This window comes from Rhineura floridana, chromosome 3 (genome assembly GCF_030035675.1).
Source record: "Rhineura floridana isolate rRhiFlo1 chromosome 3, rRhiFlo1.hap2, whole genome shotgun sequence".
In the NCBI taxonomy this organism is placed as follows: domain Eukaryota; kingdom Metazoa; phylum Chordata; class Lepidosauria; order Squamata; family Rhineuridae; genus Rhineura; species Rhineura floridana.
In genome coordinates this window covers 44,458,276-44,477,220 of record NC_084482.1, presented here as the reverse complement: position 1 = coordinate 44,477,220, position 18,945 = coordinate 44,458,276, and the positions used below count along the sequence as shown (strand labels likewise).

The following is an 18,945-nucleotide window of genomic DNA, read 5'->3' as shown; positions in this document are numbered from 1 at the left end:
ATTTTCAATTGTGGCCCCCGCCCTCTGGAACTCTCTGCCTTATGATCTCCGCCATGCCCCCTCCCTGACAGGCTTCCGCCGAGAACTGAAAACATAGTTTTTTAGGCAGGCATTCGAGACCTCTGTCTAATTTAGTTTAAATTTTTGTATGATGGGGGTAGGTTTGGATTGAGTATACTTACTGTTGTTTTGTATTATGTTATATTTTACTCTATGTTATATTTTAGTCTATGTACGCCGCCTAGAGTGGCCGTTAATTCGGCCAGATAGGCGGCCTAGAAATAAAATTTTATTATTATTATTATAAATAAATAAATTGAAAAAAGTCTTCATGTATTGGAAAATGTAGCCCTCAAATGCCTCTGGCTCAAAAGCATATGGCATATGAAACTTAAAAATCCTTTATTTCAACTTGGGAATATTCAACCCTTGATATCTGTCCTTTGAATTCTTTCACAACTGTATTCAACTTATTAGCTGAGGCTTGATATTTCTAAAATTTTCCTTAACCTTTGGATACTTTTAGTGCAAAAGCTCCCAAAATGGCACTTGCTTTTGACTGTCAACAGTGCACAGAGAGTTGCTTCCTTTGCAGCTAGAAGAATTAAAGCAGTGCCAAACTCTAACTCCACATATGTTCGAGTTTTAATTGTGGTTTCAAAGCCAGACAGTTGTCAAAATTGGCTGCATTGCCCACTTGCTATAAAACCTCAATTTAAAATGCACAAGGATACAAACTCCATATACACAGTCAGGATGTATATTGTTTATTTACCGTCAGTAATTTACATAAGGCAAATATTAATGGTTGGGAAACCTGCAATGTATGTACAGAGAGCAATGTACAACTAAAAGAGGCTTTCATCTATTAGTAATCGAACCATTTTAAAATTATGCCTTTAAGACCTTTTTTTAGAAATAATTTATTGACAATGCTGAACTAAGGCAAGAGGAAAATTTTACAAAGTAGCGGATTCTGTTAATCCCTGGAAAGTTACAAAAGTTACACATATTAAAAAATGTAAAGCCACGAACACCCCACATTTATATTATACAAAGCTAATACAAATCTTGGTTTCATTAGATAAAGATTCTGTGAGGTTGTTTCCAAATATATTTCTAGAGAAAGGGTTTCTAGAATGTAAGCTCTCAATTTCCTTGAAGAATGGGAAAGCAGTCTTAAATAAGTGGCAATTATTTGCTTTCAAGTACAAGATAAAGAAAACTGCAAATGGCACTATTGCAATGCTATGTAACGTTTACAAGTCTGATCTTGGAGATGTCTTTATTATGGTACCAGAGAAAGGCCTATAGAAAACTGCTCTGAGTGCTGTTGACTCTAGCACCAACAATACCTAAATTAAGGGCTCAAGAAAAAAAATTGCCACCACTGAATTGTATCTGGACTTAGTCATATTTAAGGGTAGACCATTGAAATTAGTGGGATTTAAGTCCCATTATTTTCAGTGGGGGTATACTCTATGACCAAGTCTGGATCCAACTCAATACCTTGATACCCAGGCTTCTTAAGGTAAGTCTAACTAATCTTACAAAAAAATCCCATTTGGGTTGAGTGAAAAGCATGATGAGAGGCTGTAGTCATTAAGTGTAGCCATCACTATTGCCTTTCCCCTCTGTCCTCAAAGTCTCCTCTCACTCATTTGGGGTTTTTTCAAGCTGCTCTTCCACACTAGAGTGAACCTTGCTGGAAGCCTGAGAGTGAGGCAGCAGTGATCCCGTTTGGCCCTACTTCAGTGAGAGAACCAGGTTTTTAAAGCCTTGAAGAATGGCTGTTTATACTGTGCTACTCCAAAATAAGGCATGAGGCTAAAGTTAAAACCTGGATATTTGTTGTTGCTGCTGCTGTTAAAAAGAAATGAATTCTCTTACTGAATTTTAAAAGGATTTTAACATTACATGTTTTGTTTCAGATTTAAAAGCACTGAATTTGTGAAAGTCTAAAATATAGACAAGATTACTCCATTTTTATTCTGCTGAAGGTGGAAAGGGAAAAAATCTTCAATTTTTGTAAAAATAACCCCCTGAATTTGAAGAACACATTTCATGGAAACTTTTTTCTTTTCTTCTTTTTTTGCAAAAAGCAACACTTGAGAAAAAAATGTTCTAACAACCAGTCCTGTATTTGAAAGTTACAACTGAAATGTAAGGTTCTACCAAAACAGAGACACACAGTTGTGTGTATCTTTCCCATGACTTTTAAAAAAGCTGCCTTAAGATGTGAAGCAGAGGAATAGCTAGGGGAGGGGTTGCATCACTTTTCCCCCCTCTAGCTAATTTTCCTAACAAACTTGCACCCCTCCCCCAAGTTGTGGAGGAAAAGCAGCTATGTATGTGTGAGATTGAATGGAAAAGCTGCCGGAGGGGAAAGGGCACCTTCTCCCCTACCCAATTCCTTCACTTGGCTTTTACTGAATACTCCAAATCTCTTCGCTTATATCCACTTTAAAGTTTTTGGACATACTTCAAAATCTATACCCAATAGCAATATTATAAAACTAACCCAATGAAAACATTTTGATTACTCTTGTTTCTTCCTGTTTATTGGTTGTCCCACATAAATTACAATTTGTTGGATTAAACTGGTAGGGAAAACTCATTTAAAAACAAAGACTATACTACTTAGTAGGCAGAAGTTTAGCAAAAAGCACTTTGCATACCAATTTTGATGGCATTCTGAAAGTGAGAGAAATAGCACCCCCAGAACACCTGTAAATCTGTTACACTTTAAAATATTAACGATTCCAATGATTTTTTTGGTATTTGTTTAGCAAATATGCAACAAATTATCTCTGTGCAGTGTTTAAGTCTAACATGGCAAGCGAGCTCCCTCCACTCCCACCCTGCCTCCTAAAAGGCCACAATCAGGTAAATTGGCATTCATGTTAAGGCCATGGCAGAAAAAAACAAATTAAGAGGCACTTTAGGTCAAAAGATTCTGCATCCATTTTTCTGATGCTACAATAGGCCCACTATTCCACACTGAGCCTGTTTTATTAAAGCACTTAACTGGCACATACTCTCTAGTTACCTGAACACACAGCAAAACTAAATTGGTTTCAAAAATACAGATTTGGCTGGCTGACTGACTTCCTTCCACAAAGATTACACAATAGCAGGCCTTAGCATTTGAAAGCAACAGCAATGCATGTTTGACCTGTGTAACAAAACGGGATTGTGTTGCCAATCTCTGGTCATGTTAACCATTACAAACATTTACAGCACTAAAGCATTAGAACAGGCACAAGCATTCATTCCTTCTGTAGATGTTCTCTTTAAAGCACAGCATGATAAGAACTGTGATGAGGTTTACAGTTAACTCGGAAATCCAGAGTAACTAGTAATATATGGGCTTTAAAACCCATACCTGAGAAATAAAAAATGTCACCAGCTTCCTCAGAATTGAGATGAAAAAAGCAATTAGTTCCACAAATCTGCTGTGAATGAGTGCTTACAAGGCTGTGTTACTGAGCTGTATAGCAACTGAAGTGGAAAGCGGAGGCCTTTTTTAATTTCACTGTTCTGTAATATGGCATTTCTAGGATTCAGCTGCTTTACATTTTCTGAAAAATGTTTTTACCTTTTAGGCCACCAGTATAATAAAGTACTGCATATTAATACAGCTATGAGCATTCGCAAACTTGTCGCAGAAACATCTCTTGCTTGGTTTCCTCCATTATCCAAACCATAACGTCTGAGCTAACTGAACAAAAAAACCTCTAGAAGCATTCTTAAAATGGTTAATTCACAGCAAGCTGCCAACAGCTGTGTGATTTAAGCTAGTTTAGTTCCAAACTTAAAAGCACAGATTGTTAAACCACATGATCTAGCAATGACCAATCAAAATCAAAAATCCCTTGCATAATTTTTTGATTAAAATATTCAGTGGTAGTGGACCTCAACTGTTTTCCTTTCTGGTACCATTTGGTGAGCACCCTCTATTGGCAAGGAAGCAGAAATGCATTTGTAAACTTCAAATACAGCTTAATTACTTGACAGGGTACAGCTGTTCATCATATACAACAATCGAAGGTGGTGGCTGGCCAAGCTTGGAGAGCAGTCCAGAATTATACAAATCTCTTCTATAGCCCTTTCACATGCCAAACTGCTTTAAACTTAACAAGTTTCCATAGTAAAGTCTTTCAACTGCATGACTAAACGTTAATAGATGTACTGGAGTACAGGCTTTGTCAGGCTGAAAAGATGGAGGAGGTTAAAACTTTGAGTTAGCTTTAAAAAACGGAGGTCTGTTAAGAAATTAAAACTGTTTCAGGACAAAGATACAGTGGAAAAAATTTAAGCCTGAATTTGGAGAGAAATTGGCAATAACTGGAACAGCAGCAGCTTTTACCCACACATCAAGACCTCCTTTTTTTTCCAACTCCTGCTGTAAACTATTAACACAAATCAAAGTGTTTCTCTGCACATCACTGTAACATGAGCTGTTTTAGGTTGTCATGAAGAATGGTATCCTTGACATCACGGAATACCAGGCGGATGTTTTCTGTATTAATAGCAGTGGTGAAGTGGTGGTATAAGGGCTTCTGCTGCTGGTCCCGGCGTTTGGTACGAAAACAATCCACCAGGAATTTTTGGACATCTGTTAAGTTGTGGGGATCCCCTACAAACTCTGGGAAGTAGTCTTTGATGCTCACTTTTTGTACTTTTTCCTCAAGTAAGTCTGTCTTGTTTAGGAAGAGAATGATGGAGACATTGCTGAAAACCCGGTTGTTGACTATAGTTTCAAAAATGTTCAGAGATTCTGTCAGGCGATTTGTTAGTCGATCCTCCATAAGTACCTGGTCAAATTCGCTTGACGAAACTAGGAACAATATTGAAGTGACACTGTCAAAACACTCAAACCAACGTTTTCGCTCTGACCTTTGGCCACCTACATCAACCATCTTGAAGGGAACATTTTTAATCTCGAAATCATACTCATGAATCCCTTTTGTAGGTCTTCGTGCCAGTAGAATATCTTGCTGGGAGGGAAGATAGTCCTAAGGAAAGAAACAAAAAGATACCCAAGTTAATAATGCCACTATGTATGTCACAGAACATTAAAATGAATTGCCCTAGAAAGTTTGAAAAAGAAAAGATCTTCATTGCCTGAATATTTAGAAAAGTCTCAAACTGGATTGTGTGTGTGCAGGATATAATATTAAAAGTAAAATAATGATGAGAACGACGCCCCTCTAAATTTATCTCATTTAAATTGATTAAGAAGACTTCCGTGTCAAATGTATGCTTTCTGAGAACAGAAAAAAATTAATGGGGGGTGAGAAAGAAGGGAAACTATGTCATCTATGATGCTGTTTTATTCAGGAAAATTTTCACCAAGTTGCTGATATCCTACAAAGCTACTTGTATGATCTAGTAGTGTACCTGAACATTAAATAAATCCTCCAAAACTAGTAAGAAAAAAATCTTAATTCTTCCCTCCAGAAATCAATCAAATTTTATCCTGTCATCTCAAACATTTCTAATAGCAGCATTTTCTACAAAGGAGAGTTAAAACAATAACATTTCCCAGCTAATTTGCATTGCTCAGTCTACAGCAAGTGAAGAAATACAGAAGAACTTTACAGATAGAAAGAGAGATAGCTCACTACTTTTCAGTCTTTTGGGCTACATAGATTTGCAGTGCTCTTTCTTCTTTGGATGATGTGTAAATTTAGAATCTTCATCCTTCAGGAACAGACATCTAACCCTTTAATAATAATGCTGCTTAACAACCGGAAGGATGTGGAAGGCTAAAGGTAGGAAATAACAAACCTGACTTAAAAATGGAATAGTTCATTTGAAAAGTAATAATGGCCCACTTCACATGTCATGGTGAACTATAAACCATGACTTATCATGAATAAGCAGAGTGCTAGTACATGCTACCCAGAATGCTTCTGCTTTGCTCTGTCCTGCCTGGAGATAGGAAAAACAAATTATGAAGCTTGGGCTTAGTGCTACATATGAACCTGTACTCGTGGTTTGTTTCCCTCCAAACTACTCATGAGTGAAAATACCTCTTGTGGTTTGACATGAAACAAATCATGAACACTAACCATGAGCGCTGTTTTGCTCATAACACTAAGCCAAGCCCTATGGTTTCTCCTGACTCCACACAAAGAACAAATGAGCAGTGTGCATCAGCATGCTACTTGTTTATAGCAAGCCATGGTTTCCTATAGGGCTGGCTAATCTTTTTTTGGTGCAAGCACCACATTCACCCTTAGCCAACTCAGGGGGCCCTATGGTCATGATGGCTGTGGCCTCCACACATATACACAAATCTCTCCATCCAGTCCAGTGATGCATCTACTTTATTTTTCCTGCTTTTTGCTACCAACACCAAGATCTACAGACTCTTGGGAAGCACCAGGCCCCCAAGGCCAGGAGTTACCCATCTCTGGTTTATTACTTACTGTGGCTCACTGTGGTGTTCAAACCAGATCACTGTTAGCTTCTACCTTTTCTGTAAACCTTTGGAACTTATGAACAATTCTATAATACTGATGGAAACTGTGGCCCTGAAGATGCAATTATTTATCTACTGAGTTTCAGAGCCTCTCCATAACTTGGCAATGTACAGTTGAAACAGATACAAAATACGATTAGCATCAACCGTAGCACTCTGGGACAACAGAAGAAATTTGTTTTCAATAGTCACCAGCATCCTCTACCAAACTTCACATAAATAGTATGTGAGCATGTTCTTTCATCTTTAATTTGCAATATAAATAATTTCCAACTGTTCGAAGCTGTAAATTAAAAAAAAAACACATTTCAAGCATGCAATACTGCTTTAAAAATCAAAATGATATATTAAACTTACTTGCTCTCCAAGTTTATCCAAGTTGTCCAGAAAATATTTTACGGATTCCCCCTAAAATGAAGGATTGTACAGTTATTAACTGCGTTTGCATAGGTATACTTTTTAAAAAACAGTTTAATGCAAACTAGCTGAAGCAGGAATGTTGCACCCCATTCCTAAACACACTTACTTGAAAGCAAAACCTGTGGGACTTTGCATCAAATCAATGGCCACAATCACAGCGTTAAGCACAATGATTCCACTGTGTTAAAACATTCTTAACACTATTGGATTGTGACCAGCGTGTATGGGATGGGGTTTAAGTTAACCGTTTATACGTTCTGCTTATAGAGAGGTACATATGAAAAAATTACTCCAAATGTGACAATGATTTTTGGACTTCTGCATAATTTGGCTAAATAAATTTGGTCATTAGTTTAACATCATCAGTGAAAGCTTAATAAATTGAAATTCATATGAATTACAGGTGAATAAGTTCCTATTTCAATAAATGCAATTGGCTGTAGCAAGCAGCAATTCAAATTTCAAGGAAATACAGCGTCACTGGTAATAGGGAAGGCTGGAATTTAATTCACATCACATCTACCATGAACTAACACATATTTTAAAGAATGTTTTTTGAAAACACACAGCATTTCAAATTAACTTTCCATACACACAATATATTACTATTGCTGGCTCAATGCCACAGAGGATTCATAATCAGAAAAAAACTCTCCTTTGGCCCAGTATTCTTCAAACAAGATATTCTTCAAATATATGTAGTAAAATGTATGTATGGTATGTTCCAGAAAGATTACAACTAGACTAAGTTACGTAGTATAGACTGACTCCTAGAAAATTCAATTGTTGTTAGGAGGTACAGTATTACACTGGTTCCGTTCCTTTCTCTCCGGTAGACAACAGCAAGTAGCATTGGGAGATGAGGTTTCAGACCCTTGGCCCCTCAATTGCGGTGTGCCACAGGGTTCTATCCTTTCTCCCATGCTATTTAACATTTATGTAAAACCACTGGGAACCATCATCAGGAGGTTTGGGCTGCAGTGTCACCAATATGCAGATGTCACTCAGCTCTACCTCTCATTTAAGTCCTCACCAGAGTCGGCTGTGGAAACCATGTCCAAGTGCCTGGAATCTGTGAGTGGATGGATGGGAAGAAACAGGCTAAAGCTGAATCCTGATAAAACTGAAGTACTGCTCGTGGGAGACAAGGGAAGATTGGGAAACATCGACCTGATATTTAATGGGGTACAATTGCCCCTGACAAATCAAGTCCGCAGTCTTGGGGTGATTCTTGATTCCGAGCTGTCTATGGAGGCCCAAGTTTCATCGGTGTGCCGAGCAGCTTGGGGTCAACTGCGCCTCGTTCGAAGGCTGCAACCCTATCTTCCTGTTCACCAGCTCCCACTTGTAGTGCACGCTCTGGTCACCTCTTGTTTAGACTACTGCAATGCGCTCTACGTGGGGCTACCCTTGAAAACAGTCCGGAAACTACAGCTGGTACAAAATACGGCGGCTCGTTTACTCACGAATAGCCACCGATACGATCATATTACTCCAATGCTTTACAATCTCCACTGGCTTCCAGTTATTTTCCGGGCTCAATTCAAGGTGTTGGTATTAACCTTTAAAGCCCTATACGGTTTGGGCGCAGTATATCTGACGGAGCGCCTCCACCGTCATAAATTGTGCCACCCTACGAGATCTGCCACACAGGACCTGCTCTCAGTCCCGCCAACTAAAGTGGCTAGGTTGGTGAAGACTCGGGAGAGAGCTTTCTCTGTGGCGGCCCCCTCGATCTGGAACTCCCTCCCAATAGATCTTCGACATGCCCCTTCCCTAGAAATATTTTGCCGGGGCCTGAAGACTTGGCTCTTTAACCAGGCCTTTACAACCTCTGAGACTTCTAGGGTAAATTAGCCTTGTATTGAAATGCTGATAATTTATTATACTGAACTTGTATGTAATGTATTGACTATATCTTATTTATTGTATTTTATCATATTTTAATGTAAGCCGCCTAGAGTGGCCATTGGCCAGATAGGCGGCCTATAAATTAAAGTTTATTATTATTATTATTATTATTATTATTATTATTATTATTATTATTATTATTATTATTATTATTATTATTATTATTATTATTATTATTATTAATAATAATAATAATAATAATAATAATAATAAATAAGCCAACATAAGACCTGCAACAAAATGTAGCAGTTATTCCACTGCTCCTAAAATAAATGTTTCTATTTGGAATTCCAACCAGCCATTCCTTCCAAGCAGGACATGGCACTCTGCATCCTCAATCCTCTCCACCCCCTGCCCAGAGCGCTCAGTTCTCAGTGTCTGTTTTTATTGTTCCCTGAGGTTTTCCTTTTTCAAGTTTTGTTGTACTTCTGCAAATCTCAGGGTTTGCCCAAATATGCTGTTTTTCTAAATGTATACAATTTTACCTCACCTTTTCCCAAAAAAGAACGCAAGGCAGCTTACAGCAACAAATATGACCATTTTTAACCACCATCAAATAAAAAACACAACACAAGGAGATAAACATTCCAGAATGTAACAGTCCACAAGAACACACACAAAGATAAAAAGGAACAGCATTAACATATATCTCTTGTTCTCACTGTCCCTTTTATTCTGCCAGAACTCACAGAAACAGCCTAATTTATAAAAACCCATTGGGTTGTATTCAGAACTGTCTTTCCCTGCTTCCATTCATGGGAAGTGATTTTCACCAATTCCCTCTTGCCCCTGAAGTTCCCAATGCAACTTCCCATAACCTCTTTTAGAGGATCCCCTGATCTTCCAGAGCAGATGGGGGGGGGGACAGGGGGCTGCAGGAGTAGCAGGCAATAATTGCCTTCTCTTCCCCTTCATTCACGGAAAACTGGATCCAACCTACCACATTTGAAGAAACCTGATCCATATTTAGATTAGCTATGTTAACAGGGAAAGTCATCAATTTAATACTTTATAGTTCAGGGGTTGCCAACCCTTTTGAACCAGTGCACAGATTTCAAATTTTGAAATGCTGTGGGCATCAGTCACACCATGGGTGCCATGGGAGGGCACAGCATAACACAAAATTAGAGTATAGTCAAAAAAAACAACCTCATGTCTGCCATGGGAAGTCAGCTATGTCCTGCTGGTCCTGATTGTGGATATCCCACAATATTTATTTCCTCCACCCACCCACAAAGATGCTGTTGCTATCAAATAACAGGGAGTATTCCCCAATATCAAGAAAAATATATGAAAAGACCGCACAACACTTTCTCTTGCACACATGCTATCACTGCAAACATACAGGCCACAGCCACACATGCATCTCTCACACACACAAACTCATACACTTCACATATACATCTCCGCTTCTCTTACAGACCACACTTTCAAAGAACCAACACAAGGACCACCACCTGATGCTCATGGATGCTGGGTTGGCAATCCCTGTTAGTTAATACAGGTATGAAGACCTACTGCTTACTCAACAGTCAGAAAAAAACAGCAGGAAGCTGAAGTCTCAAATGGAGAATTTATGATTAATACATTCTTTTTCTGCTCTTGATTATTACTGGTTGATTCAAAATAGCTAAGTTAAATCTCAGTTAAAATGTTTGTAATACAAACGAAAGCACATCCAGTCCCTCTACAGCAGCAGCAAATTTTTCTCAAAATTAAAATATTTATTTATTTTATTTATTTATTGAATTTATTAGTCACCCATCTGGCTGGTTATCCAGCCACTCTGGGCGACGTACAAAATAAAGCATCCAAATACACAAGACTATTTCGCTTTCTATAGTTCCTGAATTTCTAGTTTCTTCCGTTTTGGTTCTTTGATGTGCAGTAAGGCTTCTGCTGCCACTGAAGATCTTTTCACACTCAGTGATAGCTGTCATTTTCAGCTGTCTGAATTTTTAAAAGTGAAGTAAGGTTATTGCTGTCATTGAAGCTCTCTTCATATTCCATATACTTAGGCCTCCTCTCCTGTGTGTGTTCTCAGATACATAGCAAGGCTTTGCACACTCCATAGATTTATATAACAACACCCTTGTGGGTTCTTTGATGTTTAATCAGGCCACTTCTCCCCCTAAAGCTCTTTCCACACTACATGCATTATTGATGTTTTGTAAGGCTATAGCTGAAAATGAAGTTCTTTCCATACTCCATGCATTTAAATCACGAGTGTGGAACATTTTTGGCTCCACGGGCGAGATCCTTATCAGAATCGGCCTCACTGGCCAAATTTGACAGGTAGGTGGGGCAATTTACCTATCAATCACTTGATGTCATTATGACAACGCATGACTGACACGTGGGTTGTCCCATCCAGCTCTCAAAATCCCCTGCAGGGGGGTGTCCCCAAGTGTGTCCTGCTGCCAAGGGAATCTTGGGGAAGAAATTTGTGCCCCCCCACTCCGCTGCAAGGGACAGAAGAAAGCCTGCATTTTAAAATTAATTATTAGAATAATCTCTGCTCTCCCCCCCTGCTGCCACCACTGTTGGAACTCTGGCAGGGCCTTGACCTAAGCATATTTGCCTGTTTTTACCTTACAAAAATTGAACAGTAACCCTATGCTAACACACACCATATCGTCAGGATTTAAATTAGAAGATAGCATTCATTTTTAATTTGGTCAAATTAGGATTTCAAGATGAGAAACAACTCTGCTTTTGGTGCAACTGTACGAATAAAGGGCCTAGGACTGATGCAAGTCACTGTGAACTGTTAACAAATCCTGGAAGGATAACTGTGTTAGTCTCCTGAGAAGATGTATTGTAGTGTAGACATGCATTCTATTATATGCATAAATGTTTATCCTCAACTGGAAAAAATTTAAAGATTCTCTCTCCTTTTTCAGCAACCCCCTTTTCTCTCTTCCCTTCCTCCAACACACTCTTCCCTCTCCTTCTCCTTCTCCTACGTACAAACATGTACAGAAAACATCAACATAATCAATAATTACTGTCAATGTGAATGGGTACTGGCATACAACTTATATTTCATGGACATTTGGCCCCATTGCTTAATTTTTCTCTCTCTGTACCTGTGTGTATATAAAACCACAGTCTGCCAACTCAGGATAACACTTCTTGCACCTGATGACCATGGGATTTAGCCCATGAAAGCTTGTGTCACAATAACCCTGTTAATCTAAAGGTCCCACCAGGCTTGTGTTGCATGTTTGATTTACTATTACATGCTTTCAGATTGGCAATCCATAACAAAGGGAGCACACTGAAACACCAAAAAAGGAGGAGTGTAATTTTTCAATAGTCTCAAAGAGGAGAGGCCAACATTTATTTTGGGAGTGGGTACTATTCTTGACACAGGTCTGAGCTGACAGAAAACAAAACAGCCCCTCAGCAAGTACTACACATCTGTGTGACTGGAATCAATGCAGATATGAAGACCAACCAACCATTGACAAACCTCTGAAACCTTGATCGGTACCATATCTATTATTCAAAATCAGCAAACTAGACAACGCTAAACAGTCCACTGCCTCAGAAATTGAGACAGAGTCAAGACATCTGGCTTTGTCAGTGACACTGTTGCTGTCAAAGAAAACTAAGTTCCATCTAAGGACTCATTTTTATGCAGCTCCAATCACAAATACTACAGAGCTTATTTAGCAAAATAAATAAATATTAACAAGAATTTCAAATCAATCGAGCAAATGGATTTTGGAGACAACTTTATAAAATGGATTAGATCGATTTATACATCACAGAAGGCCCAGATAATTGTTAATGGAGACTTAACGGATTCATGTGAAATACAAAAGGGTACAAGACAGGGATGTCCATTATCTCCCCTTTTATTTATTTTGGTTTTAGAAGTGCTGCTTAGAGATATAAGGCAAGATAAAAGGATTTCGGGTTTGAAAATAAAAAAAGAAGAATATAAATTGAGAGCATTTGCTGATGATTTGATAATTGTATTAGAAAACCCTTTGGAAGGAATTCATATATTGATGGATAAATTAAAAGAATTTGGACCGTTAGCAGGATTTAAGATCAACAATCAAAAAACAAAGATGTTGGTGAAAAATCTAACTTTAAGTGAACAGAAAGAGTTAATGGACAAGACAGATTTTACAATAGAAAAAAAGTTGAAGTATCTAGGTATTATTATGACAAATAAAAACTCAAAGTTGTTCCATAACAACTACGAAAAATTATGGACAGAGATTAAGAAAGACTTGCTAAGATGGGATAAATTACAACTGTCATTAATGGGTAGAATATCTGTGATAAAAATGAATGTATTACCGAGAATGATGTTTTTGTTCCAAACAATACCTGTAATATCCTCTGATTTACCTTTTAAACAATGGCAAAAAGATATTTCTAAATTTGTATGGCAAGGAAAAAAACCAAGAGTTAAATTTAAATTACTTCAAGATGCTAAAGAAAGAGGAGGACTGGGATTACCAAATTTGAGACTTTATTTTGCTGCCTGCTGTTTAGTCTGGATAAAGGAATGGATTTTATTGAGGAATAAAAGACTATTGGATTTGGAAGGCCATAACTTGAAGTGGGGATGGCATGGATATCTATGGTATGACAAAGTAAAAGTAAACGTAGACTTTAACAATCATTTTATAAGACGTCCTCTGTTGAAAATATGGAATAGATATAAACCAAGGTTTTTTTCGAAAATACCATTATGTGTCTCAAGTCAAGAAGCGTTTTATAGAAGAGAAATGACTGGAAAAGAGAAATGGTTAACTTATCAAGATCTATTAGAAAATGTACATGGAGAATACACAATGAAAGAGAGAGAACAACTGATAAAGGAAGGATATAGTTTTCATTGGTTTGCTTATTTACAATTGTTAGAAAGATATAAAATGGATAAGAAAATGTATGGGTTTGAAATAAGTAAATCTGATTTTGAAATAGGTTTGTGTACAAATGATGAAAACATAATTGCGAAAATGTATAAACTTTTACTGAAAATGGATATGGAGGAAGAACAAGTAAAAGAGTGCATGGTAAAGTGGGCAAAAAATTTTGGTTATAACATACAAATGGATCAATGGGAAAATATGTGGAAAAAAGGCTTGAAATTTACATTATGTTATAATCTTAAAGAAAATTTTTATAAAATGATGTACCGTTGGTACATGACTCCAGAAAAGCTGTCAAAAATGTATAGTAATGTCTCTAATATTTGTTGGAAATGTAATCAACAAGAAGGATCTTTTTATCATATGTGGTGGTCATGTAAAAAGGCAAAATTATTCTGGGCACAGATAGGCAGGAAGATGCAAAAAATTTTAAAAATAAATATTCAGTCAAAACCAGAATTTTTTTTATTGGGCTTTATGGATAAACAAATAGAAAAGAAATATGGAAGAATAATATTATATATGATTACGGCAGCAAGATTATTATATGCACAAAAGTGGAAAATGGAATCAATACCAACAATGGAAGAATGGCTATTGAAATTAATGGACTTAGTAGAAATGGATAAATTGACGTGTTTACTTAGAGAAAAATCGACAGATACATTCCTTAAGGATTGGAAGCCTCTCTTAGACTTTTTGTCAAAAGATCAAAATAAAATGATGATACTGGGATTTGATGATTAATTAAGACAGCTTATGGAGAAAAGGGACTATGTATGTATATATATTAAGGGACAGGTTTGATGTATATTATATACTTATAGCTGATTTGTGACAAATCGGAAGTCAACCATTTTATTTTCATTTTTTGTTGTAATATTGTTATGTTTTTTCTTACTTTGTTTTGTTTGTTTTTGGAAAAATTTGAATAAAAATTATATAAAAAAAAAAAAGAATTTCAAATCAATCAGCCTATACTTACCGAAACTGCCATAGGTAGTTGCATGGCTTTGAAACAGGCAAACATGTTCTGTAACAGCACACAGAGCTGGAACACAACTCCCTCTGTGGCCATTACAACTCATCTATTCTCCCCACACACACACACACACACACACACACACACACACACACACACACACACACACACACACACACACACACACACACACACACACACACACACACACACACACACACACACACACACACACACACACACACACACACACACACACACACACACACACACACACACACACACACACACACACACACACACACACACACACACACACACACACACACACACACACACACACACACACACACACACACACACACACACACACACACACACACACACACACACACACACACACACACCTCTTTTGGTTTACATAGTTCAATTATCTTTAGGAGATGTTCTGCTAGAAATTAAATTACTTCCATTTCTCTGAGCCTTCACTTCTTCCGATACAGGGTAACCAAGGCATCTTCCGTATAACCAGGCCTGAATCCAGATTGGAATGGGTCAAGATAATGTTTCATCCAAGAATACTTGCAATTGATGCGCCACAACCCTCTCGATCACTTCCCTAAAATGGGGGTATTTGTGAGCAGGCGAGAGTTGTCACAAGCCAATGGATCCAGACTGGGCTTTTTCAGGAGTGTCGAATCACCACTTCTTTCAGAGCTGCTGAGACCACTCCCTTCCACAATGACATGTTGACCACACCTGAGATCCATTTGGTCATACCCCCTCGGTAAAGCTTTAATAAGCCAAGAAAGGCAAATCTCATCTGCATCTTTAAAGAGGAACAAATTAACCACTCAGTAATTTGATTGAGGTCACAAAGAACTCTGTGGTGAAAGAGGAAGCTAAGTTGAGGTTTCTTATGACCAAGGAGAGCATTAAATGACGAACTTTTCAGCCACATAGCAAACCATGTTCTACCAGCATCAAACAAGGAACTATTTGGACAAACTTTTGCAAGCTTATATTGTATTGTCTGACAAACTTTTGTTAACTCAGTAAACCTTTACAACATTCATGTACAAGAACAGGTTAAATTAAAGGATACCTATTTTCCATGTCATTATCATGTAGCTTCTGATGTAAAAAAGAATAGCTGCAATTGGATGAAGACTAAAAAACTGGAATAGCTAGCAGAACACCTGGGCTTTAAGGTGTCAGTGAAGCAAATAACAATGTCTTTGTACAGGAAGAAAGATATGGTTTGCATATCTCTTAAACTGTTTTAAAGAGATAATGAAACCATATCTTTCTCCCTGTACAAAGACATAGTTATTTGCTTTATTAAGTATTAAGACACAATTATTATTGTCAAACAGTTTAAAGTTTTGTTTCTGATCTGATGATGTTCACAAACAGTAGCTACTAGAATCCATGAAATTTGACTTTGGCAACCACAAAATTTCCTGACCCTGCAGCTGAGTACATGAAATACAAATTCCCAAGAAGCTTATTAAATTTCTTCCCAACATTGTAGGAGATGGTTGTGTCAGAAATGTTTATCACAGATTCACAACAGGCACAATCCAGAGAACGCAGAGTATATACAAGACGCTGGGTTGAACCCAACACTCCCAAATGCCTCAATCCCATGTTGCTTCTGAAATACTCTCTCAGGAAAGTGCTGTTCTAAAAAAAGAAAAACCATCCTCCTAGAAGCAATGTTGTGCAAACATTCCTCTGCCCTAATAGAAAAATCCACTGAAATACTTCTATTGTGCAAGTCCTGTCAACAAGGATGGAAGAGTGGATCACATCCATACCCACCACCTACAATGACATACTAATGGTACTTCTGTTTGAATAAAACTACTAGTTTAACATGAAAAAAAATCTTCAGTTTAATGCATCTGCTTCTTCTAGTCATACTGGGCAGAAAGATACCAGTAGACCAGCGTTTCCCAAACTTTCAACATGCGCGTACCCCTTTTGAGACATTGATTTTACTGGCGTACCCAACTTTCACAAAAATAATTGGGAGAGGGGTAAGGTATTATAACACATTTGTAATTCCTATAATTTTATATGAAATGTTTGTAAAAAAATAAATACAAAGTAAGTAATAAACATTTCAATAATAGAAATAATATTTATATAACAAAAATATATATTCAAAAATATAGAAATAATATACTAATAATTAAAATAGCTATTATTCAAACAAAAAAAACCATTCTGGAAATAAAGAGTAATACTTTTTTGGTATTAAAATTGTCAATACAAAACAACTGTTTAATAGGAGAGATGGAACTGCTTGTGACCAAATATTAGTGCAGCGATATCCGGTTCGATATTTGTGATCTTAAGACAAAGATGGGGCTCCACATCAATAATTCGGTTTTGTTTTTTTGTTTTGATGTTCACAAGCGCAGAGAATCCTACCTCACACAAATATGATGTGGGGAAGGGGAGAAGATACTTAACAGCTTTATTCGGTTTTTCCCCCATCCTGCCTGGGAAGCCACTCAGGCACGCAGCCCAAGAGCAGGCAGGGGATTCAAACCTCCCGCCTAAAATTCACAGCTGATGAGCGGGCAGGCCAGGCAGGATGGGGAAAAAAACCGCTCTGCAGCCTAAGAGCGGGAGATTCCCCAAGAGGGAAGTGGCTGGCGAGATGGCCGCTGCAGGGCTGAAGATAAAGAAAAAAAACCACTTCCCCGCTTCCCGGTGTGAACATTTTTGTAGTCGAGCATACACATAAATATCTTTGTGGCACCATATGTCTGTTTGTAGAAGCGTTTTTTGGTGGCCAAAGTCATTGCGAGGGAGTCCGAGTCTTATGAGAAACTGGAGGGGTACACGAAAGACAAGGAATGCACTGAGAGCGAAAGAGACTACGCGTTGAATAACATCGGGATAAACCACTGTTATTATATTGATCTTCCCTCACATGATTGTGTGAGAAACTGGAGAAATCACAAGAACTGTATTTTCTCTTAAAAGAACACATGCACACGTTTTTTGCTGCTAAAACCTAATGATAAAGTACAAAAAAAAATTAGGCCGTGTACCCCTTGAAACCCTTTCGCATACCACCAAGGGTACACGTACCACACTTTGGGAAACACTGCAGTAGACAACTTGTACCAACATATACTCTGGTAATATCCTTAAGGTGGCTTGCATCCAAAAACAGGCACATAGGAAAACTTATATCTAATGCATTCTAAAGTTATTAGAGAAAAAACAATCAGCAATATTTGACAGGCAAACACAAATAAAACTCATGGAAATTTGATTTATTGAATATTTATAATCTGTCTTTCCATTCAATGATCCTCAGTGCAGCTAATATCCATTGTTAGATCAACAATAAACACAGTTTTAACACCACACGGGCAACATCACAAACCAGACAGCCAAATAAATCAGAAAGAGTAGCCAATTACTCCACAACAGATCCTCTCTTTAAAAAACTTCATTTTTCTGCTCAAAATCTCAGCTGCTTAGATGGCATAGTGAAAAAAGCCTCATCTTGATGGACTGGGGAACAATCTGCAGGGCTTCAGGTTGAACAGAGTGCAGTCAGGTTCATATGGAGATATGCTAGTCCCAAGTGATTTAGGGTAACTGGCATATGGACAGCTGGCAGCCCTCAACCTAACCTCTTCAGTACCGTAGTCTAGTTTCAGGCAGGGGGCAAGGAGGAAGAAAAATGGGAGAAGTGGGGTGCCCCCAAATCTCTTGATCAGGTTCTACCCATCACTGCTGTATGCAGCCCTCTGAGAACTTAGGCCGAAAGCGAATGCTCCCCTCAACAAAGTTTGGCCACCCCTAATATATGGCCTTAAAGGTTAAGGTTGGCACTTAAAAGACTTGGTTCAAGAAAGCAATTGTGAACAATGAAGCTGAAACACCAGAATTAGTATGATCACTGCCACATTTGAGAGCAATTGCAGACACTTTTCAAAAGGCAGCCCCACACAGATCACATTACAATAATATAATCTATATGTGGGTAGGCTTTAACTGAGATTTACATCTTAACCTTTAAAAAATATCCACAAATGAGATGACAACCATGTGGATATTCTAGATGACAAAATCCAGACCACTTGTCCAAAACTGTACGCAGTAGAACACCTAAGTAATGAGTGCCATAATCATGTCAAACTTCAGACACTTCTGTTGAGAAGTAGCCAAAAATAAATAAAAAATCCTTGTTCTGTCCTCCCTCCCCAGCCCAT

At 37.8% G+C, this 18,945-nt stretch overlaps 1 protein-coding gene across 1 annotated transcript in view; it reads right to left on the bottom strand.

Annotated features, from left to right (window-relative positions):
* Positions 1–751: 751 nt before the first annotated feature.
* GNA13 (G protein subunit alpha 13) overlaps positions 752–18,945 on the bottom strand; it is a 43,741-nt gene continuing 25,547 nt past the window's right edge. The window contains exons 3-4 of the mRNA XM_061615602.1: positions 6,848–6,898; positions 752–5,018 (exon numbers count right to left, since the gene is read on the bottom strand). Of these exons, the coding sequence (XP_061471586.1) occupies positions 4,446–5,018; positions 6,848–6,898 (624 nt within the window). The 3' untranslated portion in view covers positions 752–4,445. The remainder of the gene's footprint in view (positions 5,019–6,847; positions 6,899–18,945) is intronic.